General features: G+C 45.3%; 1 protein-coding gene across 6 annotated transcripts in view; it reads left to right on the top strand.

Annotated features, from left to right (window-relative positions):
* The window catches only part of LOC108596112 (nesprin-1), a 51,565-nt gene extending 28,903 nt beyond the window's left edge, over positions 1–22,662 (top strand). For 2 of the 6 annotated variants that reach the window (XM_033293319.1, XM_033293313.1), the window contains 11 exons: positions 5,335–5,445; positions 5,719–5,883; positions 5,942–12,799; positions 14,083–14,388; positions 15,274–15,531; positions 16,346–19,317; positions 20,308–20,346; positions 20,525–21,151; positions 21,757–21,898; positions 22,110–22,177; positions 22,348–22,662. In XM_033293319.1, the coding sequence (XP_033149210.1) occupies positions 5,335–5,445; positions 5,719–5,883; positions 5,942–12,799; positions 14,083–14,388; positions 15,274–15,531; positions 16,346–19,317; positions 20,308–20,346; positions 20,525–21,151; positions 21,757–21,898; positions 22,110–22,177; positions 22,348–22,588 (11,787 nt within the window). In that variant the 3' untranslated portion in view covers positions 22,589–22,662. Of the gene's footprint in view, positions 1–3,831; positions 3,867–5,334; positions 5,446–5,718; positions 5,884–5,941; positions 12,800–14,082; positions 14,389–15,273; positions 15,532–16,345; positions 19,318–20,307; positions 20,347–20,524; positions 21,152–21,756; positions 21,899–22,109; positions 22,178–22,347 lie in introns of those variants that run through there. The other 4 variants (XM_033293324.1, XM_033293315.1, XM_033293318.1 and 1 more) reach the window with 4 other exon arrangements.
* The last annotated feature ends 1,705 nt before the right edge of the window (positions 22,663–24,367 follow it).

Here is a 24,367-nt window from a genome sequence, read left to right as displayed (position 1 = left end):
TTGAAAAAGTGGTGGAAACTGAATCATTTGAAATAACTGATTATCCAGAGCAGCGTCCTGTAATGTCTTGGAAAGATATGATTGATGAAGAAGGAATGTTTTCAGAAGATTATAGTATACCGAGCAATATTCCAGAAAGCACTGAATTGACAGCAGAAATGAAGGTTATAGAAAGACCCTCTCGTAAAATCAATAAGCCCCAAATTCAAATAACCGAAGTAACTCCAATAGAAGAAAAAACTCTACCACAAAATGAGCAAGGTTTCCTGGAAATAATTTCCAAGAAACGTAATCGATCGCGCTCTCGTTCACAGCAGTCTCAAAATAATGTTGACGAAAAGCCGCAATCGAAGAAATCGAAAAAGCCTTCTCCTAAAGTGGTTGAGTCTGACATTAAGACTGTCAAAAATATTACAACGTCATCAACCACCGTTACAACTTCATCAACCACCGTTACAACTTCACCTGCCATCGCTCCAACTCCAGTAACCTCAGCTATGTCATGGGCTGCTATCACTGCGCATAATGTCCCGGAACCTGCTCAACAAATTCGCGCTCTTCAAGTTTCGCCAAAGCAAACAGTTACAGAAGAAACTAAACAGATTAAAGAAAAGAAGGTTAATATACCACTAACAATAGAAACTGAGCCAAAACTTAAGAAACCTAAGCAAAAATCCACGAAAAAATCCGGCGTTGATATAATTGACTTTATTAATGCTGAAAAGAATTCGACACAAAGATCCAAATCGCCCATGGATAAACGCGCCCCTCAAAAACATGCAACAAAACAAGAAGAACAAATTACGACAACTACAACAGAACATGTAATATCAACAGCAGAAAAAACGCCATTAATGCCATTCAAACCAGCTGCAGAAGTAGTTTCAATTGAAACGGAGGCTCCCATAGTTCTGAAAAAAGAGACTACTGTAATTTCTCAGCCTGAACCGATTGAAATAGTTAAAGCAGAAGAAAAGACGCCCTTAATGCCATTCAAACCAGCTGCAGAAGAAGTAATTTCAATTGAAACCGTGGCTCCCACATCAAACAAGACTACCGTAGTCCTGAAAAGAGAGACTACTGTAATTACTCAGCCTGATCCGATTGAAATAGTTAATGCAGTGTCAGTTGTAGAAAAGACGCCCTTAATGCCATTCAAAACAGTTACCGAAGTAGTTTCTATTGAACCGGAGGCTCCCACAACAAAGTCTACCACAGTCCTGAAAACAGAAACTACTGTAACTGAGCAGTCAGAGCAAGTGAAACTGGCGCCTTTAATTCCGATTAAGCCAACAGTTGAAGCAGATTTCAAGCCTACAATAGAAACAAAAACAGAAACTGTTGAGGAATGTCTGAAACCAGCACAAACTATTGAGAAACCTGTAGACGTAATCAGTGATTCAATCTCAACACTACCAACTGATAGTGATGCATTTATCTGTGAAACTTCGTACTGGTCAGCAACAATGAAGCCTAGTCAGAAGGTCACAACGACTGAGGAAATCGTAGAGACTATTGTAGAGACTAAAGATGAGGCTCCGATGAACGTTGTCATACCAACAGATGAAGTTCTACCAGAAATTGCTGTGCAGTCGCCAACGAATCAGCCAACAACGTGGTCGGCTATTGTGCAAACGGAGGAAACCGTTTTCCCCACGCCAGTTGCTAAACCTAAGGAATTGCCAGAGTGGTCTACAGTGGTAGTTACCCAAACAACAGACTTAAGCGGATCAACGGAACAGCCATCAAAGGAGGAACAACGAACAACGACAACTACAACAACCTACGTAACAACAACTGTGACAACGCACAAGGATATTAAATCTACAACGGACTCGCAACCCAGTGAAACAGCAGAAATTGAAATTGAGCCAAATGCATACGTATCCACTGTGGTAACAACTCATACAAGCGAAGTGCCAACACAACAAGTTACCCTAACAACCGAAACTAAAACAACAACAACATCAGTGAAACCAATTCCAACTCCAAACGAAATATTAATGCAAAACTTATATATTGATGTCAATCAACTACAGCCCAGATTTGATCAAGCTGAGCTACAATATCAGTTACTTCAAGTAACTAACAAACCCCAAACACCAACAGAACCATTGAAACCTGTAAGTGTTGCAGAAATTGTTAGTCCAACTAACGATGAAATAGTAGTTGAAGATTATGTGATAATTGAGCCCGAAGCATTGCCCCAAATCAACTCAGAAATTCTTGCCTATAACTTGTATCTAGACAGAAACACTTTAATGCGTCCCCTTCCTTGCGATATCGTAGATCAGCTGCATTTAACTCAACATGAAAAGAACGTAGAACAGCAAATTCAAATTGACACTAAACCAGAGAAAATAGTAAAACATGAAAAGTTAGTTGAAACTCATTCCGAACCTCAGATCGTTCAAAAGTCCACACAGCCCACAGAAATTCCCCAAGCTCAGCAGCTAACCACAGTTCAGACAAACGAGAAACCAAGTGATCTACTTTGGAATCTCAGTCAGGACAATTTCTTGAAAATCGTACATTATTATCGGCATTTGTCAGTAGACGACTACGCATTACTCAAACTTCTGACGACGACAGACCTAACACTGACTCGAACGGATAAAACTCAGGAGTCTAAAGACGATAAGCATAAGACTGACATCATTACTGAAACTGTAGTGACAACCATTACAGAATCAAGCGTTGCGAATAAGACTGAACCAGAACCATCGTCAGTAGTAAACATTCCTATTGTAGAAGTGAGTGTAGCACCAACGGTTAGCAGCCTCGAGCAATTGCGTCTGAATCTGTATTTGGATGATTGGCAATCCGCTGTCACCGATGCAGATTTATACGAACAAAGCATCGAGGAGCTGCAAGCCGCTGATGTTGCTGCCAGCACCGATACAACTCCCGACAAAGACAAAAAATTCGATGATGTTTCAAAACCAACAAACAAGCAGAACAATGATAGCGACGATGACAATGACGACGACGACGACGATGATGACGATGACGATGGAGATAAAGCGACTGTGCCTGAAATACGAAAACCAAACGATGATGACGACAAATCAAACGACCGTGACCCAGGTAGTGGTAGCAGTGGCAACGTTACGCCAACGCCAGAGCACGATGCTGCCCAAAATGGACAGCATGGTAGTTGCTCCTCGCAGTATATGTCGACTGACTTGCCAGGCGGTGTGGGTCATTGGCGGGATCAGAGTACTTACTTGGCTTTAGAAGCCGAACCTCAGGGAAAAATAGAATTGGCACCAACCAAAACAATAGGCGAACCCATTGAGCCGGCACCTTCTGTGCCACACACAACTCTAACACCCCAAACAAGTCCCAAGCCCCAAGCTACAACCTCAACTAACGTTGCAAATGCACTAATCCAATTGGCGAGCGCCACAACTCACACGCTGTCCAATGTTGCCAATGCGGCAAATGCAGCAGCAACAGCAGCACAGACAACAACGCTGGCAGCAGCTAGCGCGCTGTTGCCAGTGGCAGCAGCAGCTATCGATAAGTATACAACAACAACAACATCACAAAAGTCAACAACAACAACACCAGTGGAATCAGCAGTACAGCAACAGCCGAAGCCAGACTCAGAGTCTGTTGCGATTGTTGAAACGCCAGTGACACAAAGCAGCAACACTGATGATGAACAGCAGCAGCAACAGTTGGTGACAGCATCTGAGCGTGACGTCACCAAACGCACTGTGATAACAACAACCACAGTAACAACTATTACGCCAACAGCAACAAGCACAAAGACAACAACCACAACAACAGATCATGAACAAGATGAGCAGCAACAGCAGCAGCAGCTACTACTACAACAACAACAACAACAACGCCAGAAGGTGAACATCACATTGAGCGTTCGTTTATTCATAATTCTAATGTTTGCAGCTTTTCTGTGTGGTTTTGGTATTTGTTCATGGCTTTTATACAATCAATCCTCCTCAACTTGTTGTTGTTGCTGCGGTGCCGCTGACAATTGTTGCTCGTGTACAACAGCAACACTACAACAGCCTGGCACTGACCCATGAGCAGGTGTTGCTGCGCGCCTAACAACAGCAGCAACAACAACAACAAGTGGCTATAACTATTTTAAATACTAACTTAACTGAATTGTTAACCATAAATTTTTGAATTATGATTTTGTGTGTCGTTCTTTTATAATTTTCATTTTGCTTTAGAATTATGCTGTTTATAATTTTTATTTTTATTTTAATTTTTGTATTGTAATTGTGCATCCCTCTTGCTACTTTATAATTAAGTGTAAACGTTATATTTTGAGTTTATATACGTATTTAGTTGATATTGGATTGCTTATGTTCCTTACTAAAATCTTTAACTGTTGTAAACTTGAATTAATTGAATAAGTACCGTACGCTATTCAAGTAAAACTTAACATAAAAAATAAAAATATATTAACCAACCATATGCACTATTTAAATATTGAATATATATATCTATGCGATGCACAGATTTATTTCTTGCACACACACATACATGCAAACACTGCACCTGCAGACACACACAGTGCTGCTTAAAAGTTAGCACCCAATGCAGTTTATAAGTAAAATTGTATGCCCCTTAGTATAATTAACACACACACTCGTATATTTCGTATACTTATGAGTTCATTGCCTTGTTTGCCGCCTCTGCTGCTACGAATTGAATCTCGCGCGAAAATCTTAAGGAATGGTAGCGCTATAAATACACTAGATGCGACTGCAGCCCGTATTACTTACTCAAAATATCTATACATATATCCCAGTTGGTCCCAGGCATTTGCAATTTGCATATAGTTTTCAGTCTAGAGCGTGATATCAAAAGTGCAAGGCAGACATTTTTGCAAGCGCCCAAACATTAAAGTAAAAATAACAAGTATGTAGCTATTTTAAATGTGTGTGTGTGCTGTCAGCTTAGGCTTAGTTATATATACTTTTTTTTTGTTGTAGTCTATATTATATAAAAAAATACAGCTTAAGGTGACTTTGTCTATGCGCTACTACTATACGCTGCCCAGTTTACATATATATACATATACGCATGTCTAACTTTTAGTTGAGCTATGCCATTTTACATATTTTCTCAAAGCTAAATGAAAAATATACACACATTTGCTATACATTTTGTTAAATGTAAATATGTTGTATGTTGTGTATAGAAGCCGGCAACAAATATTTACATTCTCTGTTTTGGCGTAATGCAATTTTATTAATATTAACCATGTTTATATATCCAAATGTTCCTGCTACCTCAACCCCAAAACAAAACACACACACATTGCACAAAATGCGACACAATGCAATTATATAGGAGCTAATAACGCAAGAGCTTGACGAACTGCTACAGTCGCTCTCAAGCGTCGAGGATGGCATCGGAAATATGAATCACAGCAGCTTGGATGGCATGCTGCAAGGACTAAAGGTATGCATGCTACTCAGAACTAATCCCAAGTAGTTAGTTACTTACACTGTAAATACAATAAAACGATTTTGGATATTGGCGTATGTGCCTTAAATTGAATAACACAAGCGCATCATTCCATAAACAATCGTACATTACTTTTATATAGACAGCAGCATACTTTTCTTAGTTAGTTACAGTACAATTTTTAGTAGTCGTACACTTTACTGTCCTTTTTTGTAGGTTTTTGTTTATACGTTTATTTGTGTATTAATTTGCTTATTTGCTGTTTAGCTAATCCAAAGCAATCTGGAAGTGCACGAGCAGGACGCAGCGCAGCTGAAGCAGCAGGCAAAGGCATTGCCCACAGATCCAGCCACAGAGCGTTTGCTAAACGAAACAGCCGATCGCATTGATTTGCTGCTGAGACGCACTCAACAAGGCATCACCATGATAGCTGTAAGTAGCTTAAAAATTATATATATATATATTATAAAGCTATCATTTTGTTTGGCAGAATGCTATGCATGGTCAGAAGAAACGCGAGCAGGAGATTGATGAGTATCAGCAGCATTTGCTGGAGCTGGAGCGCTGGATTAATGATGTATCCGCTGAGCTGGCCTACTTTGAGCCCAACTCGCAGAGCAGCAATGATGAGCAGCTGCTCAAGAGTCAGGTGGAGCGCAGTCAGCAACTGCTGCGCACGCTTAAGGAACGCCAGCAGTCCATGGATGATTTGGTAGAGCAAACCAGACAGCTGCAGTCCCAGCCCGATGTTGCGCCCTTGGCCAATACGCTGATGGAGCAGCTGCAAAGCATTTTGATTATATTGCGCGAGCAGATTACAGTGGCTACCACACGCATATTTACCATAGAGAAACGCATTGTGGAGCTGCGCAAAGCAAAGTCAGAGGAGGCGCAGCGCCAGCGCGTGCTGCGTGATTCGCAGATACAACCAGTGGTGGTAACTGTGAGCGTTGCACCCGAATCCATTGAGTCCAATGAGAACACCATAGACTCAAGCTCTATGCCTGAGGAGGAAATCAAGCCCAGCGGCGTTTATGTAGAAACCCAAACCTCGTTTAGTTTGCCAGCGGCGCCAAAGCCCAGCAGTCATCATGTGGAGGCGCAAACAAGTTTCCAGGAGCCCGCAGTGCAAACCGCTGAGGTAGCGCTGCAAACTGTAAAGGAACGCACGCCCACGGAGAACATAATGGTAACACAAACGCTGCAGCATGGTCAGGAGACCATACAGATTGATACAACGCTGAACAAGGACATACCCGAACAGCCGCAGGATGTAGAAATCGAAGCGCGTTATCATCAACAACCCAAGGGCGATGTAGATCGCGCTACAGAGCTCATACTCAAGAATGTGCCGCAGGCATTTGAAACCACCTTTGTGGAGCCAAATGAGAATACCACTGAAGTGGTTGTTGGACCCGATGGCACCAAGCATATTGTGCTTACCAAAGTAACGCGCACGCGTCAGCAAATTGTGCAGCAGCAGCAGATTAGCTCCATTGAAACTGTAACCGATGCGGATGGCAACACCGATGTGCAGTCCACGGGACAAATCAATCTGGAGCAAGAGCATACCAGCGAAACTGTAGCCGATCCAGCGCAGAGCAGTCAACGCACCGTGGTGACGCAGCAAACACGCGGCACATTGCTGGATGGCTCACAGCCTGAGCATGTTGTTGTCAGCGAGTTTGAAACGCAGCCCGTGGTGGAGCAATACGAGCAGCTGCTTAGCCCCGATGCGATGCCATTCCGCGCAGCAGCTGGTGAATCCGGGTTGCAGCTGGAATCCCAAGGCAGCATTAGAGCTGTGGTGCAGCAAGTGACGCGCAAGATTATACGCAAGTCGCGTAAGATTATCAAGCGTGTGGTCATTATCGATGGCAAGGAGCATGTCACAGAGGAGGTTATCGAAGAACCCGAGGAGGTTGAGCTTACCGAGGAGGAAACAATGCCGCATATGAACATCAATATTGTGCGCACCGTCAATGGTCAGGTGGTAAGTGAGGAAGAGTTCCAGCGTCTAATGCAGCAGCCTGGCGTCAGCATTGAGGAGCTGCCCACAGAATTGTCGCAGCCATCAAGCCAAACGACGCCCAAGGTATTTGATATTGATTCAATCAACATCGGCACCACCACAATTACACCAACAGAACAACAACAACAACAACATGAAGAACAACAACAAACTACACCAACAACAGTAACTACAACAACAGTAACAACAATTGCAACAGCAGCACCAACTGTAGAATTGCCTGCACCACAAGTAGACATTGAAGAATCTGTAGATGTTGCTACTAGCGCTCCCGTTACTCATGTTACAGCAACAACAACAACAACAGTAAAGCAAACCACAACAACAACAACAGCAGTAACTACACCAACTGCTGTTGTAGAAACTGTTGTTGAAGATATCAATGAAATTTGGCCCTTGGAACATCATCTGAAGTCCACAGACATTGATTTCTCGCAACATCAAGAGCAACCAGCGCCACAAGTGCTACCTGCAAATGAAACCTCCATGCCCATTGAAACTATTTGGCCCACCAGCCCCGAAACTGGCAACTCGGTATCACTTGAAGTCTACGAATTCGAACCAACTTCACCAAGAACAACAACAGATGCTGAAAGTCTTAAGACTGAACCGGAAGACGAAGCTGCAGCTAAGCCTGAGAGTGCTCAAGCTACAAGCGTAGAAGTAATTGCCATAACCAAACCCAAAACCAAGACTGATGATGTAGCTGCCTTCCTAGAAGCGGAGCAGGCACAGCTACAACCACAACCACAAGCAGTGCAGCAGATTCAGGAGATTCAGACTGCCGAAGAAACAGCAGCGCCTCAAATCGATTTGCGCATGGCCACACATCTTTTCATCTCTGGCGAGGCAGCCTCGGCGGAGTCACCACGCAAGAGCTATCAGATTACAGCGCCCTCTATGGAGAGCGCTGGCGCTGGTGTGCTAAAGGTGGCGCTGCCAGCTGTTGAGAATGCTGAGCAGCAGCCACAGCTGGCGCAGGTCAAGATGAGCATTATTGAGACTGTAGCGCGTGACGATGAGGCCGGCAGCAAGCGAAGTCGAAAGAAAAAGAAGAGAAGAGATGAAAAGCCAGCAGAAGAGCCAGCAGAAGAAAAGACTGAACCCGAGCCAGTGCCCATTGCTGCATCCGATATCGAAGCAGCAGAGACGGCGCATGAAACTGGCTACGAAGCTGAGGACAAAACGCTAGCCGAGGATGATGACTCCAATGACTCCAAGAAGAAGCGTCGCAAGAAGAAGAAGCAAAAGGAAAAGGCACAAGAAGAAGAGTCACAAGCTCCGCTATCAACAGACAATTCAGCACGCGAGGATACGTTAAGCATTGAATCGGAGGGCAAGCTGCGGCATGAGTCGATTGTGGAAATTAGCCCAGAGAGTGATCTCTCCAGCATGGACATAGACACAAGCGTCAAAGTGCTAGAGGATGCTGTTATAAGCCCCGCAAGCGAATCACCACGCACGCCCATGATGGAGCTGGTTATACCCACTGAAGTGGTGGAGCTAGCGCTAGTTGAAGACGAAGAGCAGCAGACTACGCCACGAGAGCCAACGCCCACTAAGCAGTTCGAGCTGCAGCTGGACATGAAGTCAGTGCAAACCTCGCCACAGCATCAGCCACAGCTGGATGAGACAGCAATGCAAACAAGTTTGGAGCAGCAGGAGAATGAATCGCAAACGGTGCTAGTGGAAATAGCTGAAACGGAAGCGCAGACTACACCCAGAGCAGCGGACGAAGTGCAGCCCAAGATTGTGGACATGTCTACAACTGAAATGCAAACCGAACAGGCACCACAAACTGTGGAATTCGCTAGTCAAACTGTCATCACCACCACTTTGGAAAAGGAGCTGCAAACTACGCCCAAGGAATCACCGCGTGAGCCTGAACCAGGCAGCTTTGATGTAGTGCCTGAGCTAGTGCAGGATTTGGTTAAGGAAATGACCAGCGATTTGCCTGTGCACACAACGGAGCAGTCAACGACCACAGAAGTGATACACACAACTGAAACTCAAATGCAAACAACTACGCCGGAGCCACAGGCTGCAGTAAGCGAAGCTGTGCAGACTACGCCACGCGAGGAGCAGCCACAGTCACTGGAGGACAGCTCGCTGACAGCTACAAGCATATCGGAGCCATTCGAGCTGGAGGTGCATACCACAGTGACCATACCCGCTGACTCGGATGCATCTGTAGCGGAGCCCACTCTATACGAGTATACGCAGACAATGGCGCTGCCCAAGCCAGAGAGGAAGAAGCAGAAGAAGAAGCAGCAAAAGCAGCAGCAACCAGAGGCGCCCCCGCAGTTGGATCAGCAAATAAGCGTAACAGTTGAAATTGCACCCGAGCTGCTGGGCGAATCGGGCATAGTGATCAACACCAATCAGCAGCAGATGGAGGAAGTGCCACATGTGCCTCCCACAGTGGAGCAGCCCTCTGAGCCACCAACCACACCACAGCGCGTGCAATTGCAAATAACCCGAACCACCGTATACGATGAATATCCGGAGCTGCCAGTGCACATAACAGAGAAAAACAAAGTGAGCATTGCATCGCAGCATTCGAAGCCACGCAGCGGAGCAGCAGCGGTTACCATAGAAGAGGTAGCCTCGCCCACCGAAGAGCTTGTAGTGCCTATAACACCTGGACCGGATAACAAGCCTGCAGAGAATCCTTGGCTAGCAGCAAGCAGCAGCAGCAGCAAGAAGCAGCTGCTGGACTCACAAGCGTTTATCAATGCGGAAAGTCAGCGGCAGGCGCCAGAGCTTAGCTGGCTGGATACAAAGCAAGCTATAGACACACGCATACGTCAGCTGCAGCAGCAGCAGCAGCAAGCGGCACCGCAGCAACCAGCCACGTCGCTTAGCAATGTTTTGCATTTAGCGACGCTAAGCGAGCAAATCAAACAGCTGCCCACAGAGCAGCGACAACGCGAAGTGCAGGAAAGTCTGCAGCAGCTGCAGTCGGCGCTGCGCAGCGGCAACAACACAGTTATACAAACAACAGTTATAACTGTTATAGAGCGTGTGTCCACCTGGCTGGAAACCATTGAGTATCGCGTTTATTTGATCAGACAAAACTCCAATGAGGGACCCTCGGCTGAAAAGCTTGACAGCTATCAGCAGCTGAATGAGGAACTGCAGCACATACAGCATCAAGTGCAGCAGCTGGAAACACAGCTGGATCAGTCCACAGCAGCGCCAGAGCTATCACAATGCGTGGATACGCTGCGTGAGCATGTGCAGGCTGTGGAGCAAGTGACGCAGCAGCAACAGGCGCAGGATAGTCAGCAGCTGGACAAATGGCACAACTTTGAGCTGCTGTATCAACAAGTGTTTGTGACGCTGGAGCAGCTGCATTTGCGCTATGCCGAGTCTATTAGCCAGGAGCAGCCGCTGTCTGTGAAATTCAAGCTGCTCGCTGAGCTGGAGCAGGCGCATGAAGTCGCGCAGCTGCAGCTTGCAGAGCTGCTGCAACGCGCGCGTCTTTGGCAGCGCGACTTTCCAGGCAAGCGCATACCACAAGATGTGCTGGACGCCACTGAGAGCAGCAAGCAGTTGGGCAACAAGCTAAGCGGCGAACGCGATCGCTTGCTGCAGCTGCAATCGCTCGCTGAGGAATACGAGCAGACGCTCAAGGATTTCACCAACATCACTGTGCTGGCGGACAAAATGATGGAAAGCCCCATTGTTAGCAGCTCGCTGGAGCAGCTGAACAACGAAGTGCAGAAGCAGCGACGCTTCTTTGTCAATCTGAGTCACTGTCGCGCAATGTTGGAATCGCTTGAGGAGAACATTGACAGCGAAACGCGTGAGCAGCATTCGGTGCTGCATCGTCAGCTCTATGAGCGCGCCACGCAGCTGCTGGAACGCGCTTCCGAGCGCTCCTCCAAGCTAGTGCAGGCAGCCTCACGCTGGACTGTGCTGGAGAAGGGCATGCGCGATGAGCTGCAGTGGCTGCAAGTCGCGCAGCAGCGTGTGCCCAATCTCTCAGCGGTAACCTCCGCGGACTATGAGCAATATGCTACGCTCTATCAATCGCTAAGCAACGATATTTCCCATCACTATGTCAAGATGACGCAGCTTTCTGGCATTGCCAACAAGCTGCAGCTGCTAGTGCAAGCGCCTAATCTTGTAGAGGAAACCAATGAAGCGCTCATAGTGCTGCTCAAGCTACGCGAGGAAGTTGCGCTCTATTTGCATAGCCTGCTGGTCTTCAAGGACATTTGGCTGCAGTACGAGCAGCAAACGGACAAAATGGAAGCCTTTGTGCGTGAAGCGGAGCAAGAGCTGCGCCAGATGCAAGTGTCGCCGGCACAGGCAGCTCAACAGCCCATACCGCATATGCGTCAGTTCTGGGAGATCAAAGCGCGCTTCGAGCTGCACAACAACATACGCCATGAGGCGGGCGTTAGCCTGGAGAAGTCACTGCAGGTTATACCGCTGGCAGATGAGCTGCTGCAGCGTCAGTTCCAGGCGCAGCTAGAGGATCGCTGGCAGTCTGTAGCACAAGCCATTGAGCGCATACAGCACAGCATTGTTGCCTGTCTCTCCTCGGAGGACATGGCGCCCATGGAAAAACTCAAGCTGCTGGAGCGTGAGTTGCAGGAAATCTATCTCACCATGACCAGCATGAAGGGCGTCATCAAGAATGAGGAGGAACTTTGTCTCTACATTGAACGCGTTCAAGTGCTGCGCACTCGCGTTGGCTTCATTGGCAACGAACTGGGACGCATTGGTCTGCAAGAGCCTGCCATTGAGCCCGAGAAAGTGGGTGAACTCTTCGCGCTGTCGCACAAGATCACCACACAGATTGCCGAGGAGCTGGAGTTTGCCTCTGTGCTGCGCGATCAACTGCAGGCCATACACGAAGGCATCAGCAATCAGCGCAAGCATCAAGCCAAAATATCAGTTACTCTGGATGAATGTGAAGCAGCCGAACGCCAAGGCGCCGATGTCATTGAAAAAGCTGTAAGCGACTGCCAAAGCGCTGGCGAGGATCTCGTTGCCAGCTGGCAGGAGATTATGCGTCTGCGCCAAATGCTGCACACACTGCCCATGCGCCTGAAGATGTCCGTCTCACCAGTGAAGCTAGAACGCGACATTTCGCAGCTGCAGGACGATCATGCCTTCCTCGAGAGCAAGTGCACCAACATTATGGCCATTCTACGCAATCGTTTGGCACTCTGGCTGCGCTACGAGCGCCAGCTGGAGCTGGTGCATGGCTCTGTTCAAGAGACTGACTTTATGATGGAACTCATACGCGTGCATGGACAAGTGGACTACGAACGCCTGCGCAAGGCCACCGAAAGATTAGAGGTGAGTTTTTGCATACAAAAATACGTTAAATTCAAAAAGATGAAAACAAATTTCCGTTAAATTCAAACTGCTTACTTATACGTAAAATGAGAATGAGAATGCGAGTATCAGAGTGCTCAATAACTAAAATGCAAGTCAAAGCAAAAAGAGAGAGAGTTGGAGCAATTATGCAGTTGAGCGCATTTAGTATGAAAGAGTTTTACAGTAATAATTGAGCGCATATAAATGAGTTTTACAGGCCCTTCAAAGTTTGAGCATACGCAGCTCACTTGCAATCGCATACACTCACACAGTCAAAAAAATAAGCTCACGCTCTCTCTGAGTTGCTCACTCAGTAGAAGTCTCCTACACACACCCCCATAGCGCATGGCCTACCTGCTAATGTCGCGCGCTCAATCGTTTGGCGCTCTCTTTCTCGCGCTCCAAGCGACTAACTAAGCTGCGCTGCAGACTGCAGCTTGAAAACTTTTTCAGTTGAAGCAGATCACTTGAGTAAAGCAGACGTGCATTTCAAGCCTTGCGCTAAATAAAATCATGTGTAAATTAATATTATTACAACAATATGCGCTTAACTACAACATAACTAATAATGGTGAGTTAGTTAGTGCATATAAAACATTATAAATTAAACGTTTATAAGCAAAGTTAGTGCTGCTTGCTGCGCTTTACAAAACCGGCACATTAATTACACACGTATGTGTGCATACATAGCAATTTTTTATGCTAAACAAGTACAAAAGTAAAACACAAGTGACCATTTTACAACTTTGAGCATTCTTTTCTTCATTTTTTGCTGACCTTTGCAATTCATAAAGGGCAAGCGCACATTTACCGTTGCTTTTATGACTTGTTGACAAACTGCAGCAGCACACAGCAGGCGGTCTGACTACCTGCTGCTTATTATTCTTGCATTCATCTTGCTATTCTCTTATCTTCGCTGCTGCCGTTATAAAAGTCATGTAACTGTTTTGACTTCGTTTAGTTGAGCGCGTTCATTCAAAAGTTTTACAACGTGCGCCCCAGCAAGCAAAAGTGAATTGAAGTGAAAAAGCTCGCAGCTTTTTACAGTTAGCAACTGTTGTTGAAAAGCTTGCGCATGTGTTGAGTTTACGCACTACAAAAAGCTTTTGCTTTGCGCTACGTTGTCTGAGCTGACGTAAGCTGAACAGTTGACGTTAGCTTCGAAACGCGCGCGCATCGTATTAACAAAATTAACGCTTTCTTTTCTCACACACGTTGTTCACACCAACAATACACTTTGTATTTTATTTGTAAACACGCAGGGCTTGTCGGGCGATCTGCAGAGCCGCGAACAATTGCTGGATGAGCTAAAGGGCGCTGCCAAGCCGTTGATTGAAAGCTGCGACGTGCAAATCGTTGAACAAATCGAATCCGCCGTACAGGATGCTGTAGTCGCATGGAATGATACGACGGAGAATTTGCAGCAGCTTTGCACACGCTATCAGCGCGCCGTGGAGCTTTGGGACAAATATCGCAACGCGTCGGCGGCAGTCAAGAGCTGCATTGAACAGCAAATGGAGAGCGTGCAATCGCTGGAGCAGCCGCTGGATGCACTGCAGCAGGCAAAGGTAAGTGACGCTAATAAGCAGTTATGTTGTTTTTGTATGTGGGTGCTCTGATTTTTGTTTGGCGGCGTCGGCGGCGGCAACGCTTTAATTGCCTGTGCCCGTAATTACATTGATTTTCACCCGTAAACTCGACGCTCGAGTCCGGGCCGACGGCCCTTGGCGCGTCAACGTAATCGCTGGTAAATAGCTTACATGGCTGCCCGCCCAACCCCACACAACCATAGAAAATAGACATAGACGTAGTAAGTGAGGTAATAATATTATATTTGTTTGTTGTGTTTGTTTATCAATGCTGAGCGACAATTGCTTGGGCCGTTTTTTGGGCGCTCTCGCTCGATTGTTGTATTTATTTAAAAAATTAACGCTCTCTCAGTCTCTGGCTGTTTATGTTTATTGATCATTAGGGTCATTACAGTGCGGCCAGCTAACTATTAATATAAATTTCACTTTTATTTTTTGGGGCCAACAACTGTCGAGTTCACAGCTCAGTTGAGTTTATCAACCTGCTGCATTATTTATTTAGCTGCTTTATCTCTTTAGTTCGGCGTAAGCCGCCAAGATAAATGTAAAAACATATTTCGTAAAATTGTACATATTTCCTAAGTCTCTAGAATTTCAATGCCAAGCGTGTACATTTTGTTTGCTGATAAGAGACGAAGCATAACTGAATAATTCAAAGATGATATCATAGGGCAGAATATTTAAAAATACACAGAGAGCGCCAGCGGGGCGACCTGAATCTAAATTGAAATTGAAAGTGCACTGCGGATTGCTTTGATAATATTGGGAGCAACGTCTTGAGCTCTAATAATAGGCAAATGACATTTGAGAGGAAACAGAAACAAGCGAAACGTTTTAATATTTAATTTTGTTGCACTTTCGCAGGTTTGCCAGGACAACTTGAGCACACAGAATGAGCGACTCTTGGAGCTGCGCGATATTGTTGCCAAAATAGCAGCGGATGTGGGTCTGGATGCCTCATCGCTTATGCAAGGCGAGCTGGATGCATTGGGTCAGCGCTTAACCGAATGCAAGGAGGCCATAACCACATTGGCCAATGTAGCCGAAACGCAGGACAAGGAGCGCAAGGAGCTCGACAAGGAGGTGACCCAGGCCAGGGCCTACTTCAACAATGTGCAGCAGGTGAGCAAAAGAAAAAAAACAAGCAACAAAAGCAATGAATGATAAATGTGTCCAGTTCAGTCAAGTAAAACGTCTATCGATTAGGACTCGCGTGCGGAATTTCCCACACTAGTGACGATGTCAACAACAACAGCAGCAACAACAATAGCAACACTAAACGTACTTTAGTTAGCACCGGTAATTGTTGTTGTCGTTCTTGTACATGTCGCTCCACTATGTTAATCCAAAACGAAGGACATGCTATTTTAAGTGGGTTAAAAGTTGAAAAACTTTCGCTCGCTGGCATAACCACCCATCAAACCCAACCACCCACCCAACTGACTTATACAGCGAGTGGTGTAGCATACAGTGGTTCAGCATTATTAAACTGATTATTGATTGATGGCAGGCGTGAAATTATTTGTCTGTTGTCTTTTCGACTTGTTTAAAAATTAACAAACTACAAAAATTGAGGTTAGCTAGGCAGCTAAAATTATTAATTTAACTAAAAGAATTGCATGTCAATTTAGTAGCATTAAATATGCATAAAAATAATTGACAATTTTTGCGCTCTAATTAAAAGTGAAAAGGTCCTTGAGTGCGTAGCTTGGTTCAAAAGTTCCACTGTCATGTGGGCTGTTGTTGTTGCTATTGTTACCCCCTTGGCTTTGGCCAGACAATTGCAAAAATGTGCGTGGCGTTTGCCATGAGGTCATTGCCAGTTACTAAAGTTCCGCCCACGTGCTTACAGTCGAAGACGGCCTTGCTGACTAATAGGGTCAGGCTTTAACAGTTAATTATAACAACAAACTAATGCTTATGCTCTCTATTGCAGGACATTGCGCGTGCGGAGCCACGCAGCGCTACGGAAAGCGAGCAGCAGCTGGCTGCGTTGCGTGCACATCTGCAGACGCTGGCGCGCACCGAGGAGCAGCTGCGTCAGCTGCGTGAGCGACAGCAAAGTGGCAGCAATGAGCTGCCCGCTTTAGCCGCCGATGACGGCATTTTGGAAGTGCTGGCGCTTTGGCAAAAGATATTCCAGGACACATTCCAGGAGTATCATCGCCTGAGCACGCGCCTGGCGCGCACACAAAACAGCAGCGAGGCGCTGCGTCTATGGCGTCAGTATCTACAACATGTGCAATCCTTCCTAGCCTGTGCCATACCCGAGGACTACAGCAGTCTGCGTGAGCAGCAGCAGCTGTGCGCTATACATCAAAATCTGTTGATATCACAGCAGAATGTGCTGGCGGAAACGCCGCTGGAGTCGGAGCTGTCGGAGCAATACAAAGCGCTAACCAATTTGCATAATGAAACGCTTTCGAGGATAATGCAGCGCAATCAGGAGCTGGAAACGCGTGTTAGTAGCTGGCATAGCTATCGCCAGCAGCTGGCAGCGCTTCTCGACTGGCTGCGTCAGCGTGAAGCGGAGCGCAATGCGCTGCAGCTGCGCTACATAAATCTGAAGCGTGTGCCGCATCTAAAGGCGCGTCTCGAGGCGCTGCTGCTGCAACTGTCACGTGGCGAGCAGCAAAGCGCAGCGTTGAAGGCGCAACAGCAGCAGCTGCTCAGCTACTGCGATGATGCTTTAGCCACAGCCATGCGCATGGAGCAGGCGAGCATCAATCAGCGCATTAGCAATTTGCGCGCTGCGCTTGAAACTTGGCAAAACTTCCTCAAGCGCATAACGCAGCTCAACGAGTCGTATGAGCAACGCGTGCAGCAGCTGCAGCTGGCATTTGGTCAGTGCCAACAGCTGATCGACAGCAGCTCACCTGATGCGCTGCCCAGTCAGCCAGCAGCTATTGAAGCGCGTCTCGCTGAGCTGCGTGCGCAACGCTTGCAGCTGAGCGCGCTGTCGCCCACGCTGGAGAGTCTCACAGTTAGCCAGGAGGAGCTCAAGGAGTGCATCAGTCCGCATGACATGAAGTCCATAAGGCAACGCAGCTTTTTGCTTTGGCAGCAGCATGCGGATTTGGATTATCAGCTCTCCATACTCATCAATGCCATTGAGGAGCGTTTGTCGCTGCTGTCCAACTATGAGTCACGCTATGCGCGCATCTCACACTGGCTTAGCAGTCTGGAGGCGCGTCTGGAGCGCGATGGCGATGCTGCTGCTATGGCTAATCCCGAACAGGCTGCCAAGCAGCTGGAGCAGCAAATCAATGGCGAACTGCAGCTGCGCGACAAGGAGCGCGAATGGCTGCTATCCACTGCCAGAGAGCTGCTTACGCTCTATGCCGACTCCACGCCACAAGCGCTGCAAGTCTCAGCGCAAGTGCAGCAGCAATCGGATCTGCTTATTGATCGCTGGAATCGCTTGAAGTTCCTTTGCAAGCAGCGCGCCAACAAAATTGGCGAACTCAAGCAAACGCTGCTGCGTCTGGAGGAGCGCATTGCTCTTATACGCACTTGGCTCTTCGAGGTGGAATCCCAACTGGACAAGCCGCTGAACTTTGAAAGCTACACACCCAATGTCATTGAGGCCAAACTGCGTGAGCACGAGCAAATCCAGCGCTCCATCGAGCATCACAGCAGCAACGTAGGCGAAGTGCTGAATCTAGTGGAAATGCTGCTCAATGATGCGGATAGCTGGCGCACCCAGGTGAACACCAGCGGACTTGCTTCATCTGCACAGAATTTGGAGCAACGCTGGAAGAATGTTTGCAGTCAATCTGCTGAGCGCAAGCAGCGCATACTGACCATTTGGAATATGCTGCAGGAGCTTATCAAACTCACCACCGAGCACAAGAACTGGCTGAGCAAGCAGGAAACGCAGCTGTCAGGCTGGGAGCGCGATCAGAAGTACACCAACAAGCAAAAGCTGGAGGAGCGTCGCCAAGCACTGCGCGCCAAGCTGGAAGAGCTCGAGCTGGAGTCGGTTAATCTGCGCCAGCTGGAGCACGCCTATGCTAAGCTTACCATGTGCGCCGGCATTGAGCCGGAGAACATACAAAAGCTAACGCTGCCCACCAAGATTATGCTGGGCAAGTGGCGCCAGTTGCTGCCACGTTGCCATGCGCTGCTCGAGTCCATTGATGAGGATGCCAAGCTGCTGCGTGAGCTCAAAGCCAATCAGCTGGAGCTTAGCAACTCGCTGGCTGCAGTGCAAGAAGCGCTGGAGCAGGTGCCCAATGTGGAGGATCTGCAAGCAGCCAACATGGAACCCAAAGCGGTGCTCGAGCGTCTTGGCAGCATCGAACGCAAACTGCAGCTGACGGAGCAGCAAGTGCAAAAAGCGGATGCGCTCAGCAAACAGGTGGGTCAGCAACCACAGCAACCGCAGCTCAAGGAGCTGCTGCGTCTGATACTGGAGTACACCACCACCTGGCAGACAGTGCAGACGCGTCTGCTTACGCTCAAGACCACGTGGCTGGCCCGTGCCGCTGCCAAGGGCGGCGTCAATGAAGCCCATGCCAGCGTGCAGGTCAACACGCTGTCCAGTCGCAAACTGCGCTCCTCCAGCCAAGCTCAGCCGCATCTGCAACGCGAAACGTCCATCACTGCTCGCGATGCGTACATGATGGAGCTGGAAACGGCCATTGCCGAGTGCCAGCGCAGTCTGGACGAACTGCAGCGCACCATTGCGGACAAGACACGCAAGCCGGGCCCACAAAAGATTGCCAAACTGCTGAGCAATGCGCAATCCTCCACCGAGCTGGTGAAGCATCTCAGTCATCTGCTCGTCAGCGAGTGCCAGGCGGACAACAAGGCTGCCCAAGTGGACAACGTGTCAGAGCTGACGCTGCGCTTCGATACGCTGCAGTCGCAGTGGAAGGCGCGTCAACAGCACGATCAGAATGCAAGGTAAGCTAATCCTAAACAGTTTGAAATTAATCAAAATAGTTTTAGTATTAATCATTCATAGTTAATTTAAACTTGACACAATGCAATAAGTTGGATACAGTTATAAGAAATTAGCTAGAGCAAATAGTTATGCAGTTAGATGCATCATACTATAATTGCTTATAAATTAGTGTTGTAAAATATTGAAATATTTTCTTTTCTAAAGAAATTCCAATTCCAATTTATCGTAAAAAATTATGGAAATTAGCTAGAGAAAATATTCATTCAGTTAGATTCATCATTCTATAATTGCTTATTATTAATTGTAAAATATGGAAATATTTTCGAATTTAATTCTTTTACAAAGAATTTTTTGTTGCTGAATGCAGCTTTTAAAATTTCAACTTGAATTTCTACATATTTAATTTTGCCATTTTTATTTAAATTGATGCAATAATTTAGACATATTCATAAAATATATATAGATATATGTATTTTTATTTATACAAAATACTTTCTAATATAATTTATTAATCTATAATTGCTTCATAAGCGCTGTAAAGCATTAAACTAAAATTCGAACTCGAATTTCGAAAATTTTTAAATTCAGCTTAAGCTTAAATGAAATTTATTTCGCTGCATTTCAGCACTAAATTGATTTATTGACTACTTTTCTAATTATTGGAATACTATTTTTAATTAATTGATAGAACTTTCTTCGAAAGTTGTCAAATTTGTTGCATATTGTGTTATTAACAAAAAGTCAAATGACTAGGCAATGATTAATTAAGTTCACTCGCTGTCAACAACACAGTTAATTAGCAGTAATTACAAGTAATTAACTCTTCACTCTTTGGTGTTTTTTAATGGCTAACAAATGTGTTTTTATTGCTTTCTCTGTTATGCTCTCACTTACACACGCACACACACACACATACTACACACGCATACGCTGACAACACATTACAACAAATGCTTCACGTTCGAACATGTTCATTCATGCTGGCTTAGAGCTTCTCTACCTGCCGCCTACAAATATAACTGTACACAGTAAGTGTTAACAACAAGGAAAAAGGACATTACCACATCTAGCTATCTCGCTTGCTCTTGCTTACTTTTAATTGTGTGTGCGCGCTGACAAGCTAAAGCTGCTTACTTTACTTAGCTTGTTAGCCATGCCATGGATTTTGTTTATATTTATGCTCTACTAATTTATTTATATTTTTAGCGAGGTCGGCCGTCTAACATGTCCTCTCTGCACGCAACGCAATTGGCAGCAGATCGACAACGATCTGTGGCGTCTGGAGCAGTGGCTGCTATTTGCTGAGAGCTCACAAAAGTCGCAGACAGTGCCGCCCACCAATATCGAACTGCTGGAGGATGTCACACAGGATCTGCGTGAGTTCCTGCTGGATCTGGAAAGTCACAAGTCGATTATCTCATCGCTGAATGTTGTGGGCGATCATCTGGCCACGCACACTTCGGATACGGAGAAGGCGCGTCAGCTGCGCTCGCGTCTCAGTGCCGACAACGAGCGCTGGAACACTGTCTGCATTAATGCCACCAAGTGGCAGGGATTGCTGCAGACGGCGCTCATGGGCAACACTGAGTTCCATCAGATAATCGATGAGCTTGTCGAGTGGCTGCAGCGCACGGAGCGCAACATCAAGGCCTCCGAGCCTGTAGATCTCACCGAGGAGCGTGCAGTGCTGGAGGCAAAGTTCAGCAAGTTCAAGGATTTGCGCGCCGAGCTGGAACGCTGCGAACCGCGTGTTGTCAGTCTGCAGGATGCAGCTGATCAGCTGCTGCGTAGCGTTGAGGGCTCCCAGGAGCAGTCGCAACACACCTATGAAAGGTAAGTGACGATGTCGCCAGTGCCCAGGGCGGAACGAATTAAATTTCATGTGTGCCGCTTGAGCCTGCAGCTTAAGCCAGAACTAAATAACTATAAAAAAGAAAGAGCTACAAAGTCGAAAGTCTTGTTGAATGGCGTGGATTTTATTATTTTCCATTTAACTCAATCTAGTATTATCTCTAGTATTTCTATATCTATTGCTATTGCTTTTGCACCTACAAGCCTGAACTCAACTTGGATTATTCAAATTGAGCACAGCTGCTTGGGTATATTTCCATATATACATGTTGCACCTTATTCATCAATTCGAATTCGAATTTCACCTCTTCGAAAAGTATAAAACACCTTTTAGTTCAAACAAAATTTTTATTTCTATGTAGCTAGTGACTAAAAATTGTCTTTACTTTAGTTTACTCTTATTTTTTATCGTCTACTTTAGTTTCTTATTTGTCTTTGCTTGTCTCTGTCCTCTTTTGTTGCATTTTTACGTTATTTTGTCGTTTTGTATTTTATTTTGGTACTCCAAATTTATTCGTCCGCCCATTCTAACACTTCATCAAACCTACAAAGCCCAGAGCTATAAGCAAATGCCTTAAATATTCTAGAACACTTTCCAGATTAACGGATCTGCGTCTACGTCTGCAGTCCCTGCGTCGTCTCTCCGGCATCTACATTGTCAAGCTTGGAGCAGTGCTCGGCTATGAGGGCGATCATCTGGGTGTGCCATTGCATATGCTGTCCAGTGAGGTAAGTTCAAAAGTTTTTTAATTATAATTAAATTATTATTTGAAATTGAATCCTGAAACAAAAATTTTAAAGTGCACCCAACGTAAGTGAACTAAATTCCGAATTGGCTGTTTGAACTGATTAATCAAACGATTTGATTGTATTTGTTACCAAATTTATTTTATTTAATTATGATTTTGATTTTTATATTGTGTTTTTTTCTCACATCTAGCTTTTGGATAATACTACATTATCATCCTCTTCTATGCAGGCCGCCGCACCCAACACAGAAAATGCAAAGTAAATATATTACGTAGAAATTATTTTAGTTTTCCTTTTTAATTTCAAGCAAATACTCGCACGTCTCTACTCTATTCTAAACTTAGCTAAAGCATGCATTAGTATATTTGTTTTTAGCATCAATATATAATGTCGATTTATGCTAATCTGTGTCTTTTTATTAACTCTAGCGGCAACGCTGGCGATGCTGCCGATGGCGATGTCATCAACACCACAGTTCTGGCTCGCGGTGCGCGATTCCTAGGCCGCGTTGCACGTGCCTCGCTGCCCATACAGGCGCTCATGTTGCTGCTTTTAGGTGTGGCAACGCTGGTGCCCCACGGTGAGGACTACACCTGCATGTTCTCCAACACGTTTGCGCGCAGTCTGGAGCCAATGTTGTCGTATCCACACGGACCGCCGCCCACGTAACCAACTGTGCGCTCAGCCCTTGGATTAGTGCAATAAATTTACAGTCAAGCCAACCCCAAAAACAAAACAAAACAAAAACCCAAACAAACCCCTAGATTGTAACAGAACAGAACAGAATAGATCTACTCCTGCGTGAGAGATTCGAAACTTTGCAGTGTTTGCAGAACAGAACAACAACAAAATTATTGTAAACGAATTGTAAATGTTGTGTCATGTAAATTTTTGTAATTTTCTACATTTTAAAATGTATTTGTATTTTGATTTTGATTAGCCCAGACACACATGCAATTCAATACCCAACATGTATATATACTGACTATATAGACGCAGAATGAAACACACACACATCAAAGTTGTTGAGGATGTTGAAACTAACGACAAGTAACGAAACACTTTTGTAAAACCCAACATATACATATATATACGATATATACATTATACATATATATTTGCACAGCAAAGATTTATAAGCATATATACCCAAATTATAATGCCCAACATTTTGTATATAATATCTAAGCATAAGAAAACGAAATACGCACACGAAATTGTACTCACAAGCGCGCACATAAAATCCTTGTAAACCAAGCAGCTGCAGCTTTAGCGCAGTTCATGTCAAGTTCGTGGAACAACTTTGCATCAACTGCGCTCAAGTCGGCGCTGCTCACCCAGCTAAGCTAGCAGGCTCAACTCAAGACAAATCATGACCCACATAGACCAGAGCCCAAAGCACTGCTCCAAGTACTTTGCTTGCTGTTCACAACTACACGCAAATCTCCCAAATTTAAAGCGTCTAGCTGTGTCAGCTGCCATGTCCTTCGTGCAGCAGCTTGGGCCTTGAATAGACAACACTACACAGGCCATGCCATAGCCAAGCTCTCTCCCACGGCTAATGAGCAGCAATTGTTAGCGCCGTGCCCGCCACAGGCTGCGGCCGCAAAACAATTCACTTTCGAACATCCTTGCAGCCTGTAGTGTTGTCTATTTTATTCCTCAAAGCATTCCTGAACTCATTTCCAAATTTCGTACCATAGACAAAATACTTATATTATTTAAACGCCTCGCCTAGCTAGCTCTTGGTATTAGGATGTGCGCGCCTTGAGCATTGAACAAAACGAAGCAAGTGTCCTATGCCGGTGCTAAACCACACTATGAACAATTTTTCTACCTAATGAAAATTGAAAAAGTTGCGTACAAAACTTAAAAAAATATTGCTAAAAATATTGCAAAAAAAAATTGAAAAACTTCTAAGCAAAAATGTTAAATATTTAGAAATTGAAATGGTTATCCATCCAGTTGAATAACATTACTTTTTATGTTATTAATTTTTCGAGAATTAACTTTGATTTGTAATATATTTTTATTATTTAATGCATTGAGCAACAATTAAAAAACATATACCTATGTAAATTTAATTATTAAGCTTATACCATATTCTATACTTTCGTTTACCTTACATATATAATTCTTGTGTATTTTTGCTGCTTTTGTACTTTTCAAGATTTTCTTTCTTGTGAACAACTGTACCTTTATAAATATATTAAAAAATCATTATTTAAAAATACGCTTTTGTCACATTTTGTAATATTTTATTAGCGGCCTGCAAAAATTCCAACAAGTTCGCTGCTTAAGTCATTTTGGCTTGCATGTCGAATTGTCATGCCTTCTTAGCTCCTGCTCCTTGAATATCCTTCCGAATCCAAAAGGACATGCATTTTTACACTCCAGGGCATCAAATCTATCGATCTGCATTCAAGGATTTTCGAAATCGCACAAAAA

The sequence above is a fragment of the Drosophila busckii genome, chromosome 2L, assembly GCF_011750605.1.
Source record: "Drosophila busckii strain San Diego stock center, stock number 13000-0081.31 chromosome 2L, ASM1175060v1, whole genome shotgun sequence".
NCBI lineage: Eukaryota > Metazoa > Arthropoda > Insecta > Diptera > Drosophilidae > Drosophila > Drosophila busckii.
The sequence above is the reverse complement of the archived record's forward strand: the minus strand, read 5'-3'. Positions and strand labels throughout refer to the sequence as shown.